The sequence below is a fragment of the Arachis duranensis genome, chromosome 10, assembly GCF_000817695.3.
Source record: "Arachis duranensis cultivar V14167 chromosome 10, aradu.V14167.gnm2.J7QH, whole genome shotgun sequence".
Lineage (NCBI taxonomy): Eukaryota > Viridiplantae > Streptophyta > Magnoliopsida > Fabales > Fabaceae > Arachis > Arachis duranensis.
Genome location: NC_029781.3, coordinates 81,910,455 through 81,928,215, shown reverse-complemented (window position 1 = coordinate 81,928,215; position 17,761 = coordinate 81,910,455). Strand labels below are relative to the sequence as shown.

At 30.4% G+C, this 17,761-nt stretch overlaps 2 protein-coding genes across 2 annotated transcripts; both read left to right on the top strand.

The window, feature by feature from the left end:
- The first annotated feature begins 1,014 nt into the window (after positions 1-1,014).
- Positions 1,015-4,355, top strand: LOC107470507 (cation/H(+) antiporter 15-like). The gene is made up of 3 exons (XM_016089909.3): positions 1,015-1,628; positions 1,733-2,731; positions 2,809-4,355. The coding sequence occupies exons 1-3, from the start codon at positions 1,422-1,424 to the stop codon at positions 4,114-4,116; spliced, it is 2,514 nt and encodes an 837-aa protein (XP_015945395.1). The 5' UTR covers positions 1,015-1,421; the 3' UTR covers positions 4,117-4,355.
- A 5,779-nt stretch (positions 4,356-10,134) lies between these two features.
- Positions 10,135-16,090, top strand: LOC127742994 (uncharacterized). Its single transcript, XM_052255661.1, has 9 exons — positions 10,135-10,190; positions 10,304-10,368; positions 11,074-11,158; positions 11,277-11,358; positions 11,437-11,591; positions 12,004-12,112; positions 12,232-12,402; positions 15,335-15,486; positions 16,036-16,090. The coding sequence occupies exons 1-9, from the start codon at positions 10,135-10,137 to the stop codon at positions 16,088-16,090; spliced, it is 930 nt and encodes a 309-aa protein (XP_052111621.1).
- Positions 16,091-17,761: the final 1,671 nt, after the last annotated feature.

The following is a 17,761-nucleotide window of genomic DNA, read 5'->3' as shown; positions in this document are numbered from 1 at the left end:
AAATGAGTATTAACTTGGTGAACTTCTAAAAAAAAATATTTTGTAGTGTTTTTTTATTTTTTTATTTTTTAAATTAAAAAAATAAAAATAATTTAATATTTAGATATTTATAAATAATTTTTTTGATATTTTTATTATAATAAATTTGTCAAAAACACTAAAATGAGTAATATTTCAAATTAGTTCTTAAAAACTTCAACTCAAATAATTTAATTATTAATAAATTAAAATCACCAAACTGGTCTTTGACTTTTTTATTTTATTAGATAAATCAATGTTTATGTCAAAATTTGATAAAAAGTTAAATAAATTAATTTTTGTCGTTATTTAATAAAAGATATAATAGTCCTTAAAATTTTTTTGTTTTTTGTTTTTTATAAATTTTTATAAAGATGAATAATATGATGGATGGACTAATTTCTCTAACAAAATACAAATTTTAAGATTGATTTGATAATTAAAATTTGCTAGGAACTAAAGTATTTCAATAAAAAATTTTTAGGAACTGATTTGAAAAACGAAAAAGATATTGCTTCTTGAAAAAAATATATCTTTTTATAACTTAATAGCAACAATAAACAATATCTTTTTGTAATAAATTAATGACATCTAAATAAATTTTTAATATTTTTTAAAATAGTCCCCAAACGTGCATTAATCGTTGTCTATATAATATAATACTTCCATAATTTTATGATTTCTATTGTATATTTTGTTACTTGAATTATTTTAGTATATATAAAGAAATAATAATAATAATAATAATGTTCTTACTGATCCAATATTAGGCTTGCCACGTAGACAAAAGGCCCGGCTCCCACTAACGGATACTCCATAGTTACGAGTTACGACAATAACGAGCCGGCTAAGCCTCCACCAAGCCATCAAGTGCCCACATTCCTGACAATCTGCTTTCTGATCTATATTGTAGAGTGATCCATCGGAATTTAATTTCATTTACTAATATTTGCCCCGGAACATTAGCTACAATAGATTCAAGATTGTGCACAAATTTTATCCGCAAATGTATACTTCTCATTAAGATCAAAATCTCTAGCTTTCTTAAAATAGATATCCCTTGCCTCTGCACAACATAGGCCTCAGAATTTGACTAGAACTCCCACTTGGAGTGGGTAACCACCAAAACAAAACAAAGATGATTTTCTCTGCTTTCTGCCTTCCTCTCATTTCTAATTTCATCAAAACAAGCCAACACAATTATCCTCCCTTTCACAATTTTGTCCCTTCTTTTGCCTTCAATCTTCATATCCAAGAACATGATCCAAGGCTCGCTAATCAACGTTGTTATCATGCTACTAGTGCCTTGGTGAAGACCCCAGGTAATGCATACAAAGAGGAACACTAGTGAATGTTGTTAACTTGTTATTGCAACAACCAAATAGGAAGAAGAAGAAGAAGAAATGGGAGATAAAAACAATACAGATAATTATATAGTGTGTTACGCACCAACAATGATAACAACAAATGGGATATGGCAAGGAGATAACCCTCTGGATTATTCTCTCCCTCTCTTCTTATTGCAGTTAACTTTGGTGGTTATCGCCACCCGAATATTCGTCTTCATCCTCAGGCCATTTCGCCAGCCACGCGTGATCGCCGAAGTCTTGGTACTGATTTTAGTGTGTTTCATCTTTGCATTGCATTGCATTGGATTAAAAATTCTAGTCATTTTCTGATTGCCGTTGTTGTGTTTGTTAAAATGCCAACACAGGGTGGAGTAATGTTGGGTCCTTCAATGCTTGGGAGATATGAAACATTTGCCAATGCAGTGTTTCCTCTGAGAAGTGTTATGGTGATTGAAACAATGGCAAATGTTGGGCTTCTTTATTTTCTCTTCTTGGTAGGGGTGGAGATGGATGTAGGAATGTTGCGAACCACAGGGAAGAAGGTTGTGTCTCTTGCAGTTGCCGGCATGGTCTTGCCTTTTGTTATAGGAACCGCATTCTCCTACCTTTTGCATAGAGATTATGAACAAGGCATGACTCAAGGCACCTATATACTGTTCCTTGGTGTTGCTCTCTCTATCACTGCATTTCCTGTTCTTGCCCGTATACTCGCAGAGCTCAAACTCATTAACACCGAGTTAGGTAGGCTTGCACTTTCTTCAGCACTCATCAATGATGTGTGTGCTTGGATACTCTTAGCATTAGCCATAGCACTTGCAGAGAATGAAACAACAAACATTGCTTCCCTTTGGGTTCTGTTGTCAAGTGTAGCCTTTGTGGCCTTTTGTGCTTACGCCGTCCGGCCGGGAGCCATATGGATTGTCAAGAAAACCCCTGAAGGAGAATCATTCAGTGAGTTTCATATATCCCTCATACTTGCAGGGGTTATGATCTCGGGTTTCATCACAGATGCCATTGGAACTCATTCTGTTTTCGGCGCATTTGTGTTTGGTTTGGCAATCCCAAGTGGACCACTTGGTGTTGCTCTGGTGGACAAGCTTGAGGATTTTGTTTCAGGACTTTTGCTCCCTCTGTTTTTCGCCAGTAGTGGGCTAAAAACTAACTTAAGACTTGTCAGAGGATCATACACCTGGGCAATTCTCATTCTTGTCATTTTCTTGGCTTGCGTTGGCAAGGTTATTGGAACTTTAATGGTTGCATTCTTTTATCAAATTCCAATACGCGAAGGGGCTGCCCTCGGCTTACTCATGAATTCAAAAGGCCTAGTTGAAATGATTGTGCTAAATGTTGGAAAGGAGCAGAAGGTACTAATGCTTTTATTAATGCTACTTCTTCTACATTTCTTAATCTGCTCATGTTGATAATTTATAACCGATATCAGGTTTTGGATGAAGAATCGTTTGCGATCATGGTTATCATAACTGTAGTAATGACTGCAATTATTGTGCCTTCTGTATCATTCCTTTACAAACCATCAAGAAGATCCGTAAATTACAAAAAAAGAACTATTCAAATAGCTAAATCAGATGCAGAGTTTAGAGTACTAGTGTGTGTTCATACCCCTCGGAATGTGCCAACTATGATCAACCTCCTTGAAGCTTCTAATCCAACAAAGAAGTCACCAATATGTGTCTATGTTCTCCATCTTGTTGAACTTAGCGGTCGCACTTCCGCAATGCTCATAGTTCACAACACAAGAAAGCAGGGTTATCCTGCACTTAACAAGACCGAAGCTCAATCCGACCACATAATCAATGCCTTTGAAAACTTTCAGCACCATGCTTCTTTTGTTTCTGTCCACCCCTTAACAGCAATCTCCCCCTATTCCACTATGCATGAAGATATATGCCATTTGGCAGAGGACAAACGCATTGCCTTCATAATCCTTCCTTTCCATAAGCAACAAACAGTTGATGGAGGGATGGAAGCCACAAACATGGCATTCCGCACCATCAACCAAAATGTACTAGCAAATGCACCATGCTCAGTGGGAATTCTAGTTGATAGAGGCTTAAACGGCTCTAATCGCTTGGCTGCGAATCAAGTATCTTATCATGTAGCCATACTATTTTTCGGAGGACCAGATGATAGAGAGGCTTTGTGTTATGGATGGAGAATGCTAGAGCATTCAAGAATATGCCTTACGATAGTGCGCTTTGTCCAAGGGAAACAAGTATCCGGCCATATTAGGAGGCCTAGCATAGGCACAAGCGAACCGAGTGTATTAACAGTGGAAACAGAGAAAGATATTCAAAGACAGCTTGATGAAAATCTTTTGCATGATTTTAGAATGAGATTTCAAGAAGACGTTTCAGTCGATTACTTTGAGAAAGTGGTGAACAACGGTGAGGAGACGGTGGCGGCTATAAGGACAATGGATGACATCCATGACCTCTTCATTGTTGGGAGAGGCCAAGGGATAATATCACCACTCACAGCAGGACTCACTGATTGGAGTGAGTGTCCTGAGATTGGAGCAATTGGGGACCTATTAGCATCCACAGATTTTGCAGCCACAGCTTCAGTGTTGGTGGTGCAACAATATATAGGACCAAGTTTACATGGAGAAGTGCGAGAAACACCAGATAGTACAGCACCTATGAACGAAGAATATTTCAATGAGATTAATAATCATGAACAACCACTAAACCCAAAGGGAAAATGTGTCTTCAACATGGAAAACTTGTAAGTAGCATATTGTTTTGGTGCCTTAACATTAGTCCCTAGTAGATCATTTCAGATACCCACCTTAGCCCTTACAAAGTGTAGAAGAATTTCTCTTTTTTTACTTCTGCTTCTTTGTTTGTTGTATTATTATGTACATTGTGATGTAGTTAATTTTCGTTTGTACCTTCAAATCTTCATCATCTCCTATAGGAATGTACATACATACAGTTTTATGTATATATATACATAAGCATAATTTGTTTGTCCCTCAGTGGTTGAGTATTCATGTTATTGCTTCTTTCTTTTTGGGCTGCTGCATGAATGGGATTAAGAGACGTCTAAGAGAATCTAACTAAACAAGTTTCAGAAATCTAACTAACCAATGCATGCTAATTAAGAATCTCGGAAGAGTTGCAACTTGCAAGATTCCTTATCACAATAGAAAGAGACCTACGATGTACCAGATTTTAGGAAGTTTTTCACTGAAATGCATATAATTTTTGTTAAGACTATATAGCCGTCCAAAGGCTGATTTAGCAGTTAAACCTAGAATTATTAGGGTAAAATTTGTTGATTTGTGGCAATTCATGTTATCTATCTTGCTATTTTCATTTTCTTGAATTATTTTTTATTTTTTTTTATGATTTGATAATTTAAAAAAAAATGATGGCCAAACGCAGAGGTTAGAAGGCTAAAGCAACATTATTTCTGCATTATTATTATTAATATGAACTTTATTATTTTGTTCTAACATTCTTTAATATATATGAGCTTCATTTCTTATTCTTTATTTATTATTAATGCTTTTATTTTTTCTCTAATTGTAGAAAATTTACTATTTTTTTATACAATTAGATTATACATATTTATATTTAATTTCTTTGATTACTTAATTAGAATTAATTATATTAAAAGATTATATTAAGATTATGGTAGACTAATTATATTGTTATCAATTAATTATATTAAAAAATTAAGATTATGATAAATTATTATTATTTTATTATTTTTTATTTTTTATATTAATTCAGATATTTAGTTTCTTTTATTAAATTATTTTTCTTCTATCTAATAATTTTATTTCTCTTCTATTTATATTTTTTTCCTCAATATTTTATTGGTTCTTATTTTTCGAATTTTACTTTAATTTATTATTTGTTCTTATTACACCTAATATTTCTTATTTATGTGTAATATACATTCTTATATATGTTATAGAAATATGATTTGAATCCATTAACTTGCCAAATTTTTTTAAAAAATCAAAAGGTAAAGCACAAAAATATATTTATAAATATTATACTTTTTTAAATAAAAAATATAATATTTTTTGTCATATTTATTGAAATCCTAAGTTAAATATGAATATTTATTTTTAAAATAGAATAAATATATTTTAAATTTTTTGCATTTAAAAATAATATTCTATCAACGTTAGAATTATTTATATGGATAAGTGATAGTGAATATAGAATTATTTAAGATGGATGGAACTAACTAAGTACATCTTTTTATTAAAAATACGAATTTAACAATATTATATTTAGTTCTCAATAGTCAACCTCTAATTGAACCATTATATGTTCAAAATATTTTTGAATAAATGAAATAATTTTAGTTATATAATTTTTTAAAAATTTAATTAATCCAATATATTTATTGTCGTTGATTAAAAAAATAAATTGAAATAACAATTTAATATTTCTATACTTTTAAAATATTATTTATTTATTTTTTAATACTCTTTACCATCCAATGATCATATTAATATAATTTAATTCAATAAATTTATTTATCATCATTTGATTGAATAAAAATTCTATTTTATCTAAAAATTTTAGAATTTTTTAACTTCAAGATTATCCATGTTAAATCATTAAGAAATATAACTGACAGTGTAGAAGCGTTCTTTCATTCGAGAGCATGATTGAGATCAGAGAGTTTGACTCTTGTGGTTCTTTAATCTTTGTCAACAAAAACCTTCTGTATCCCTAATAGGACTGAATCGCAACTCCACGCTGGGAAAAGAGCTATGAAGGCGGGTTTGATGTGTTGGGGACTAAAATATTGAAGTCATTATTTATATTTGAGTGTGACACTCATTAAACCCTAAAACTCAAATAAAATAGTATATCTGATTTTAATCTCATTTATCCAAATCAAAAGTAATAATAATTTATTTAATTTAACATTTATGATAATAAATGAGATCACCATTATATAAGTCATTTAATGTAAAATTACTTAATTTACGATTATTATTAATATATGTATTGCTCATAAATATATCAAAAAATAATAATTTTCTAACAATCTTTCATTTGGGCTATACATATGTATATATTTCTTAGATAATCATATCTTATAAACTTTATACGCATATCTGAATGTTATTTCCCTGATTACTTTAATAATCTGGTCTGTCTCATATATTAGTTATAAAATTACCGTAACTTTTATCACATTAGTGTCGTAACGAAACCACAATGATCGCCATACTAAAATACTCAACCACATAGATCAAATTTGGATGAGAAAATTCAGAAATCATATGCAAAAATGATCTCATGCATGCCTATTTCCAATTTGTCCAACATGAATAAAAACTCTATTTTATTCGATGATAGACTCATATGAAAATGCAACGGCAACGCCCGGACTCATAACAACGGTGACTGAGTGATGAGTCTTTGGAAGAAGAAGAGAAGAATTTAACAGAATCACAATAGAGAGAGAGGGAGAGAGAGAAAGAGAGAGAGAGAGAGAGAGAGAGAGAGAGAGAGAGAATTTAGATAGAGAAAAGGGACTCGGCAGGAGAAAGGTAGCGACGGGCTCAACAACGACGGTAACGGGATAAACAGCAACGACGACATGAGCTGTGAAGGAAGATGGAAGTTGTGAAGGGGTATACGGTGATAGGCTCAGTAACAAAGATGACGGGAGCTATGAGATGTTTTGTGAAGAAGTCGAGAAGAAGAAGACTCTAGGTGAGAATGACTGGGTTTCTCTGGCATGGGTATAGAGTATGGATTGAAGCTGTGAATCGCTGAATTTGTGATGTGAGACAAATCTTAATTCCTAAAAAGTGTTTATATGTATATATTCGGGTCGGGTACACCCTAAATTCGACCATGCCTTGTCCCGAGCAAAATCTGCCCCGACTCGGGTTAAGTTATTACCCTCCCTAATCGGATATGGCCGGGTCGAATACCCGCGTATTTGGGTACTCTTGCCAAGTCTAACCACGTATTGATACTCCATTTATTAAGGGTTTACCGCTAGCCAATGAATTGCTACACACACAAGATTAATAGTTGTTTAAGAGAACGAGTGAGATGACCACTCAACAAACTCAAATTAATTAAGACAAATTCTAATTATTTTTAATATTTAATATTAAAAATCTTGAAAGTTTGATTTTAATTATAACTTTGTAAAATATTTATAATAATAATTATTATATATATTATTTAATTTTTTTAATAAAATTTTTTATATAATAATGTTATGTATTATCTCATACAGGGTACGAGAACATACACTAGTTCTATTATATAAAAATTGGGTTTCTGCACTTAACGATGGAGTTGACGTAACATGCTCTGGAGAGTGTTTTCCGATTTAATTATTTTAAGTTATTCAATATAATTTATTACAATAACTTAATTATATCAGCTAATTGATTTGATTAGATATTTAAATATCATTATAATTTGTTATAATTTATTTTACTTGATTAATTATACTACATTAATTATAATTCGTTATATTAGTTAATTGATTTATTCATTTATAAAGTCTAAAATAAAACAAATAATTTATTGTTTATTCTAATTGAATTTATTAAATTTAATTATATATCATATATGAATTAACAATAATTTATAAATCACTCTATATTATAATATTCAATAAAATAATTTGTAAATTATTTTATATTATATATATATTAACGAAATATTATATGTCTTAATGTGTTAATTAAATATTATATACACACGGTACATTTTTTTGGTTTTGGTATCATATAGTATTGATAATGATAATATTATTATAGAGTATTGAAAAATTATCCCTTATGCCAATTATTCTTAGAGAAATAGTATGTCCCATGTGCAAATAAGTTACTCATAAGCTGTTTATCGTCTAGTGAAGGATTGGAGGACCAAAATAACCCATATTTTTATAGTAAATTGGCTGAAATGACTAGCTCTTACGATTAGTAATGGCTAAGATTCAAACTTAAAGGTAAAAAACTATCCTTATCCTATATAATTAATTCCAACATGTCGACCCGAATTTTTCTTTTTGGGTTTTCTCTCTCCCAACAAGCAAACAGAGATGCTAGTAATGGAGATCGGCGACATAATAACTTTGAAGACTAGAAGACTGGTTGCTCCTACGATGACTGGATGACAATGAGGTTGTGCCTGTGAGGAGGTCGAGGATGATCCAGAATGTTAATGTGACCAAAGGAGGTAGATAGCAAATTGGAAAGAGGAGACTTTCGCTGATGCTGTCATCCTTAAGATTGAAATTGCACCGAGACGCTTGCCAAACCGTTTACACTCTTGAATCCTAAACTCTAGAGGCCATCTTCTCTGTTTAGTTTTTTGGTTAATAAGTAACAACCCCCCAGAGAGGTTGAAAGAGATAAAGGAGAGCTTGATTCAATGGCGAGGGAGAGGTGACAAAAAACAATGGGATTGTGGCAGCAGTGAAAGTTTGGATAGGGGTAAAGGATGACAAATACTATTCCTAACATCTATCAAAGGAAAATTTGATCCTTCATTAATTTTAACCCTCTTTTACATAATACTTAATGCTCATGCATGATTGTCATTACAATAACGTGTTGTTAGACAAGTTCCATTAATTTATGGTAAATTTTATGAAAAGATCCCGTAGTCTCATAACAAGTAGCATCAGAGTCGAATTATCTCTTATTTCTCTATAATTTAATTAATTATTAAATTTTTAGTATCTTATTTATTTGAGATGGTAGTTCATGAACCTTCTCTCTTTTTTTGGATCAAGATCCTCTAAAGTGAGGAAGTTAGTAAGTAATAAAGTGAGGAGTTAATCATTTTTAAATTAATATAGTAGGATACACATTTCATGAAAGTTACAAAATCAATAGTCATTAACTTTTCAATTTACCACTTTACCAACTTACTAACCGTAAAGAATCCAAATTTTCTCTCTTTAATGTCTATGGTTAAAAAAAATAAATCGAATGGTTTCTCAACCTGTTTTTCATGAGTTGCATGGAAAAAATGAAAATCAAATACAAAAATTTTATACTCAAGTGAAAGTCACTAAACAATAAAATTAATCGTTTTAAATTAAACATTTTAATTATTGGTGTTAATATATAATTAAATTTTTATGTAAAATATAATGATATTATACATTAAAGTATTGAATGTTTGACTCCATTATATGTATATTTTTTTTTTGGGTGAAAATAAATCCGTTAGTTAATACTTAATACTTAATATTTTGAAATTAAATCATATTTTTAATTTATTCAGTTATTTTTGTGAAAGAAATATTTTATATACATTTTATTTTTTTATTTAATTGGACTTTATTGTTACTGTTTGTAGAGAGTAAATAATAAAATATTTTACTTTGTGAAAAAATAGGGAATAACTATGCATACTTTTGTAGGTAAAAATCTGATATCTATGTTCAAATCATTGATATCAGAAGGAGCTGCGTATATTTTTACATACTTTGGAGTTAGCAACTATGAATTGTATCGCACAAATATCACATCATTTTCAATTATTTTTTCAAGCAAGGATTACTGTTGTACCCCTTTTTCTGTGATGCAATACCGGTATATGGTATTAAGTTGGTCCCTTTTAGAAAAATTATGGGATACTCTCTTCAACATCCTTTTTTAGTTCGTAAGTGTATGATTTATAGCAAGTACATAAGTTAATTTTTCTTTTTTTTATGACAAAATATCACTAAGACGGATGATTTGTGCACAATCTTCTGTTTGATATTTATTTTAGGCATTGCTGGAGTTATGACCGGTGTAGAAGGTGAGAAAAAATATTTGAAAAATGACAAACTTATTGACATGTTGGTCATTCATATTAAGAATAACCGGTGTATTTTTTCGATGCCCTTACTCAACACTTAATATGTTTATATAAACAATTTTTTATTTTCTAAATAATTTGTATTTTTTGTAGCTTGAAGCTTAATGTTGCTGTTCTTAGAGAGATAGTAAACTTGATCAAAGGTTTTGTGGCAACGGGTGAGCAGCAGCTACCGATAGTTATTTTTCAATTTGCAAGAATAAAGAATTTTTGAAGCAGGTAAGGATTTGATCACTATCAAATGGTTATATCTTATTATAGCTATCTCTACTAATTACTGGGATGTGATTCAATTAGTATTTTTAGTTTTTAAATTTTATGGTGTGATACTACATATAATAGTAATTTTGTTGGTTTTTAAATTTTAGAGTGTGATACTACATGTAGTGGTAACAAAACTATAAGTACTGTATTTTTTGCTTTAATACTTTTTATCATGTGAAATTACAAGTGAAATTATACAAAACGGTAATAATAATTCCAGCAAATAGCTCACATTCTAGAAATTAAAATTTGAAGTGATAAAAAAATATTATTATATGCATGGGGATAAATTGTATCACCAATTTTTTTTTCTTGTGATTGTAAATTCTGTGTTAAATTACTCAACAATTAAATAATCAATATATAATTTCAAGCTATATTTTTGCTATTATATAATACTTTTTATCATTTTATATTTGCAATAAATACTTTTTTTATAGCTCATTGTTAAAATAATTTTTATACTAATTAATTAGGTTTACAGTAGATTATAGTTGTTTTTTTTTTAATTTAAGGATATTTTTTATTATTTTCCATTCGATAATTTTTCTGTCATATATAATTGTACAACTCATTTGAATAATAATTGTTATACATAGGTACCAATATATTACAGAACATTATGTATGGTACCAGACTCTTGATAAATTTAGATGTTCCTAAGGCTGTGATATTTCAAAAAAGGTATTGTATCAACATTGTGAATTATTTATGGTTGTGCATATTGACTGTATTTTTACGGCATTGTGATTGAGCGCGTGTACTATAGAGAGATTTCGCAGTACCTATCTGTGCTTTCCAGCAAATCGGTGTATGTTGCTGAACATGAAGTTTTATATTCCGCTGAGAGGAAAACAATAAAGGAGTTACGTGCGGTTGCGGATGTGAGTGCCTTATAGAAAACTACTTTTTGATGTTTGCTTAATTATTTGTTTTTTGACTTTCAAACTGTTCCTATATAGATTGGATTCTATGTTGTTCTGACTACTGTTCTTGATGTTGAACCCGTTCTAAATTGGTGGTATAAATCCTGTGGTTGTAGCGTGAAAGTAGAAGCTAATGCGGATACATACTTCTACGATGGCTGTAATAAGGACGTGAATAATGTGGTTGACAAGTACGACTCTAATTGGACTTATTTATGAAATCTTTTCATAAAAAAGAAATGTAGTTATGTAATTGATTATTGATTATGTTTCTTTTTAATTTATTTAGCAATATTTGGCTTAATACTAACAATTAGTAAACAATAAGAGAACAATTTGTTAAAAAAAACTGCTTTGATTGATGAAAATATTGTCTTGCCATAAAAAAGTTGGTAAAATGAGATAGATCGCATAGAAAAAATTCATATACCTACAATTTTATAACGGAGTCTCCTTTACTAGGCTAAAATCTAGAAAACTGATAAGCCTAAAAAAATTGTGTTTGAACATTTAAATTATGTTGAATATAATCTTTATGATTTTATTGTAACTAAAGGGTGACATGTCAAGTGTTAATTGATATTTTTGAATAAAAAAAAACAGGTATAAGTATAAGTTGAATTTGTTGATTTTTTATGGTAATACTACAACAACTTTTGTTGTGTTTGATAAGGAGGCCACAGCTCTATTCGGATGGACCTGTACTGAGATGGTGAAAGAGTAAAATGTATATGATTTCTGCTGTTGAAACTATTTTGTTGATCATGTTATGATTGTCAATTAAAGATGTTTGATTATTTAACATGATAAAAATGTGAAATTTTTGTGTAGGAAAAAGGAGAAGCAAGCAAAGATCCTACTGGTTTTAAGGAGCTTTTTTTGGATAAGGAGTTTCTATTCAAGGTCAAAGTAGAAACTATTGGATGGTGCGATTCTTATGATGTATCAATGATAAGTTTTGATTCTACCATTTTAGCGAGGTGGAGGGACACTCAAGGCCCGGTAAAATCTGATGTACCCTGTAACACCCTAATATTTAAATCCTTATGCACGAGGAATAAGTCTTTGATAATAAGGTAGTAGACTCAAGGTGGATTATAATACATAAATATATATATAAGTTGAAAGGAAGTATTAAATGAGAAGTCTAAAAATGAGTAAAATAAAATTGCAAAACAGAACACTCACGTATCAATAAATAAAAAAACGTATTCGGATAGTAAAACAAGATAATGTATAAATAATAAGAATAATCGAATAAAGACAAGGTACACACACACACACACATATATATATATATAGGAGGATATCTCATCCGGAAAGGTATAAGTGTCCGGCCACACTTATGACGCAGGGTCAACAAAATCTTGGATCTCAACCTGGAGCAAGTGGAGCCAACTCACTGCATCTACCCAAGAAACTCCGAAACTCAAATACTTTCACAAGTCTCAAATCATTCTCAACTGGGAGCAAGTGGGGGCTAACCATTGCATCTATCCCAGGAGACTCAAACCAAACCCAGAACAAGTGGATCAATGCCACTGCATCTACCCAGGTAGGAGGCAAGTGTAATGAATTAAGAATCAAATTCAAATATCAATTTCATAATTATTATCATTCTCATAATCAATCTTATAGTCATCATCATTCTCATTATCAATATCAATATCATAATCATCATCATTCTCATTATCGATATTATACTCATCATCATTCTCATTATCGATATCATACTCATCATCATTCTCACTTAACATCTTGCTCATTTCTCTCAATTTTACTGACTCAACTTATGGGCTTCATCCCTAACTCTTTCATCCTCAATTCCACCGTCTCTAGACTCATATCAAAGTTTATAAAGGTTTAGAAGACAAAAAAAAATGGTTAAAGCCATAAAAATACATTTTTTCAAATTCTGGGAAGTGTGAGTATGCATACATATGGTGTGCGTATGCACAGGTTGAAACTAGAGTGTCCGCGTACGCATGCAAAAGCCAGCGTACGCATACACCCAATTTTGGACAATTTTCGCATACGCACGCAATGTCTGCGTACGCAAGAGCACTTGGCAGAGGCCAATGGCCGCATACGCGCGTCATGTGCTGCATACGCATCCATATCAGAAACCAGCAAATCTGATATATTGCAGAAATTAGTTTTTCAGTCCAATTTTTAAAACCTCTTAACTTTTTCCACAAAATTTTGTTTTCAACCATTCTTGAACCATTGGAAAGATAGATAAATGAATTTTCATAAAAATCTGATTTTAAAAGTTTTCCAACTCCGAGGACTAAGTTACGGCCCGCCAAAATTGGCTAAAAATCTATTTTTTTTTTACCAAAAACACATATTTACCAATTTTTCAATGATTCACAAGTCTCAATCATTTTCAACCAACATAATGAAACCAAAGCAACTCAAGTCTCATATTTACACGCAACCAAATCCAAACCTACTCCATCTATACATTCCAACTCAAATACATCCATTCCACATTTCAAAAACCCCATTTTTCACTATTTCATCAATCAATCAAATCCTTATATATTCCATACCAATTCTTCATTCAATCTCATACATTATCATACAATTCAATCATCATTAACCATCCTTATCTTTTCTGGACTCCAGCCTAAAATTCACAGCCTCCAACCCAATTCACAAATTCAATGCATATTCCACAAACCAATAATCATTATCCAATTCATTAAATTTTTCAACACACCAAACATGCAAATTCACACAATTCTCAACTCAATCATTAATTTTTAAAACATATTAACTATACATATTAATACCAACCATTTTCACAATTCAAACCTAATCTTAGGGCATCTAGTCTAGAAATTCTCATCACACCACAGGGTACTTAAATGAAACTAAATTGTACCTTAATGATGGTGGTTCACATCCAAACACATTATAACTCAAGCTTCCAAGGCTCTCAATAATCACCAATAAGCTTTAGTCACCAACATCTTGTTTCAAGTGCTCCAAATATACCCAACAACACTAACATAACTAATTTCATATATACATTAATCTAGGGTTTATAAAATTTGATAAACTACAAGGGTTTGAGGATTTCTTACCTTATCCCATATGAAATAGGGATAGAACCCACTTAGAATCTATTTAGAATATCTCTAAACAACCAAAATCACAAGATTTCAACACTAACTACCCAAAAAATGTGTGATAGTGGAAAATTTTAAAAACTGGGCAAATATTTCAGATTTTCTTACTGCAATAATTACATAAAAATGAAAAGGGCGAGGAGAGCGATGCGTGGCCATAAACGACTCGTCAATCGGAGCTTTGGAGAGAAAGTTATGGTGATTTGAAGTTTCAAGAAAAGTTAGGGTTTCTCTCTTCTTCCCTTCTTGGGTCCACTTAAGTCCGGTTCACTTGGTTTAGCCTGTTGGCCCAACTTTGGGTCAAAATCTTTAAGATTAGTGTTTTAAATCGCACTTTAGATACCTTTACTTTCTAAATCCTAAATTCTAATTTTTTAATCTTTCTCACTTATAAATTATTTTTCTCAACTGCAGTACTAGACAGATCTCAGCCGGTACTACCAGTCAAATTTTCATTATGTATTTTCACGCAAAAAATTATATTTTCTGACTCAAAAATTCATTGAGTCCAACATCATATTTAAATTTCCAAATTATGATTTGAAATTTTTTTACCCCCGACGGCCCATATTTAATTATTTATTTATTTAATTTTCTTTTAATCGGGGTTTTACATACCTCAGCTGGTCCTGTGACCCATTTTGATGGTGATGATTTCTTAATCCTCGAAAAGAAGAGATCGAAAGAGAAATTGAAATTATCCAAAGAAGTAACTGGTTTGATAGATACAATGGATCTATTTATTTTAGGATATCAGATAACTATATCTTTTTTATTAATTTGTTATGTGCACGTAGGGCGGCATTTATTGTGTCACGGCTACTGGTTTAGAAGTGATTGACCAGGGTGACTGGTGGGTTCCAGCTTGCAAGTGTGGAAGAACTATTATGGTCATCAAAGCTACTTATTATTGTGGAAATTGTGGGTGCGTTGATGTGGCAATTTTGAGGTAAATTTAACTTTCTATTTTTTATTTCGTTCTTATTTTCAAATTAAGATGAGAGTAGTTGATCATTCTGGTTTAGTAACATTTGTGTTGCATGATCATAAGGGACATGCAATGTTAAAGAAATCGTGTTCGAAGATCCTTAACTGGTTTCAAACTGTGCATATTATTGTTTTATTGTTCTAATGTATTTGTGTGTATTATTTTTGTGTTATTTTCTTTCTATGGGTTATTTTCTTTTTTCATGCAACTATAGGAAGGTGGGATGAATGACCGGCCTCTGAATTTTGCACAATTATTGGAAAAGGAAATTATATTCAAAGTGAAGTCAAATAGCAGAGACAACCTAGATTTAGAGGTTAATTTTGAAATGACAGATTTTTGTTCTGATGAATAAATTGTTAATGAGTTCAAGAGTCTTCAGTTGCCTGATAACCCTATTCAGATATGATTTTTTTGTTTATTTTTGTTGATTTTAGACTATGTATATTAAGGCTTACTTTGCCAATTATGAATTGTTATTTATTTTTTTTCTTTTGTTTTTCTGTGTAGCATTGTAGTGAAGATGGATGTTCTATTTGTGATGAGTCACCTGATTCAATTGTGAAAAATTGATCTGTTACTAAAAGACCTATTATCAGGGTATTCATTAATTTGGTCTTCACATATTTGACCTCTTTTATATTTCGAATTTTATTTTCGGTTAAAATCTTAATTATACTTTTTTTTGTTTTGTTTGAAGAGCCTGTTGGATAAGTTTAACATGTTAGGTGCTCCTTCTATTAAAAAGAAGCGCTGATATTTTGTGAAAATTGTCACCATTATATAAAACTGCTGTGAAACATGAGATTATTTAACTAATAGAGATAAAGGAGCATGTTTTGAAGATTTGATGGAGTTTTGGTTATGGCTAATATTTATTGAGCAAATGGATACTATTCAAATTTTAAGATATTTTAAATTGAACTATTATTGTTTTGATTTATTTAATATATATATATTTCATTTGAAATATTTTGTTGGTGTTAGTATATTGGATGAAAACATCTATAACGATAACGAATAAAAAAATAAACAAAATAATGAAATAAATTATTAAATTTCAATAAGTACTTCTTTCCATATAATTTTTTTGCTTTCATTTTAGATTTTAAATTTTTTTTAAATTAGCAATAGTGAAATTTTATTAATGTTAGATAAAATTACAGAAGAATTTATGGAGCAATATAAGTTATTGTTCTCCCAATCAAATTATACAACATACAAAAATAAATTAATTTCATTCCTTTCATTCTAATTTTAGTTTTTTTCATTTGATCCGATGAGGATCCTTTTCCTATGCCAATGACTCCATTTTTTTTATAAGATATTAATCTTATTTTAGCAAATAGAAATATATGGCGAGTTTAGGACAAAAAAAGAAAAGAGGGGCTTCTCAACCTTGCCACGTAATCCATATTGGCAAATTTCATTGTTTTGTTTGGATTTCTGCACTTTATGATAAAGCTGTCGTGGTATACTCCATACTACGGAGAGTATTTTTCGATTTAATTATTTTAACTCATTCAATACAATTTATTACAATGACTTAATTATATCAACTAATTAATTTGATTATATATTTAAATATCAATGTAATTTATATAATTCAAATTACTTGATTAATTTTACTATATTAATTATAATTCGTTATATTAGTTAATTAATTTATTCTATAAAGTCTCAAATAAAATAAATAATTTGTTGTTTATTCTAATTGCATTCATTAAATTTAATTATATATTATATATGAATTAAAAATAATTTATAAATCACCTTATTTCCTTTGTCTTTTATATTTGGTAAATTGTTAAGTTTTATATTCCCATGAGCAAAAGTAATATAAGGCAAAACTTTCTTCATTGTAAAAAAGAAATTATTCTATATATTGTTAACTAATATCATTAAATTTGATTTATTAAAAATATAAAATAATTTTATATAACAAACTATTAATCAAACTCATTTTAAAAAATAAGCAAAATAAATTAATCTCCTCGGCGGTCCAATGTAAATCCATGATTTATATAATACTCAAACGAAGCATGAAACTTGTGAATTGTGATAAAAAGGGATTAAAAAAATAGGCTCCAAACCATGTTGGCCTAGCTTGTCCTTCATCATAGCTTAACGAAACATGGGCCTATAAAGACTGATCTCTGGTCCAAGTTGACAGAGAAAAAACCAACCTGTATCCCGTATAATTAATTCTAACCCGCCGACCCAAAGCCCTCTTTTG

What these genes read in the sequence shown, in the direction of transcription:
- LOC107470507 (XM_016089909.3), top strand. Translation starts at nt 1,422, where the DNA reads ATGGGAGATAAAAACAATACAGATAATTATATAGTGTGTTACGCACCA. An exon ending in GCGTGATCGCCGAAGTCTTG is followed by an intron (nt 1,629 to 1,732) that starts GTACTGATTTTA and finishes ATGCCAACACAG; the next exon opens with GGTGGAGTAATGTTGGGTCC. An exon ending in ATGTTGGAAAGGAGCAGAAG is followed by an intron (nt 2,732 to 2,808) that starts GTACTAATGCTT and finishes AACCGATATCAG; the next exon opens with GTTTTGGATGAAGAATCGTT.
- LOC127742994 (XM_052255661.1), top strand. Translation starts at nt 10,135, where the DNA reads ATGACCGGTGTAGAAGGTGAGAAAAAATATTTGAAAAATGACAAACTT. An exon ending in GCTGTGATATTTCAAAAAAG is followed by an intron (nt 11,159 to 11,276) that starts GTATTGTATCAA and finishes TGTGCTTTCCAG; the next exon opens with CAAATCGGTGTATGTTGCTG. An exon ending in GATGGACCTGTACTGAGATG is followed by an intron (nt 12,113 to 12,231) that starts GTGAAAGAGTAA and finishes ATTTTTGTGTAG; the next exon opens with GAAAAAGGAGAAGCAAGCAA.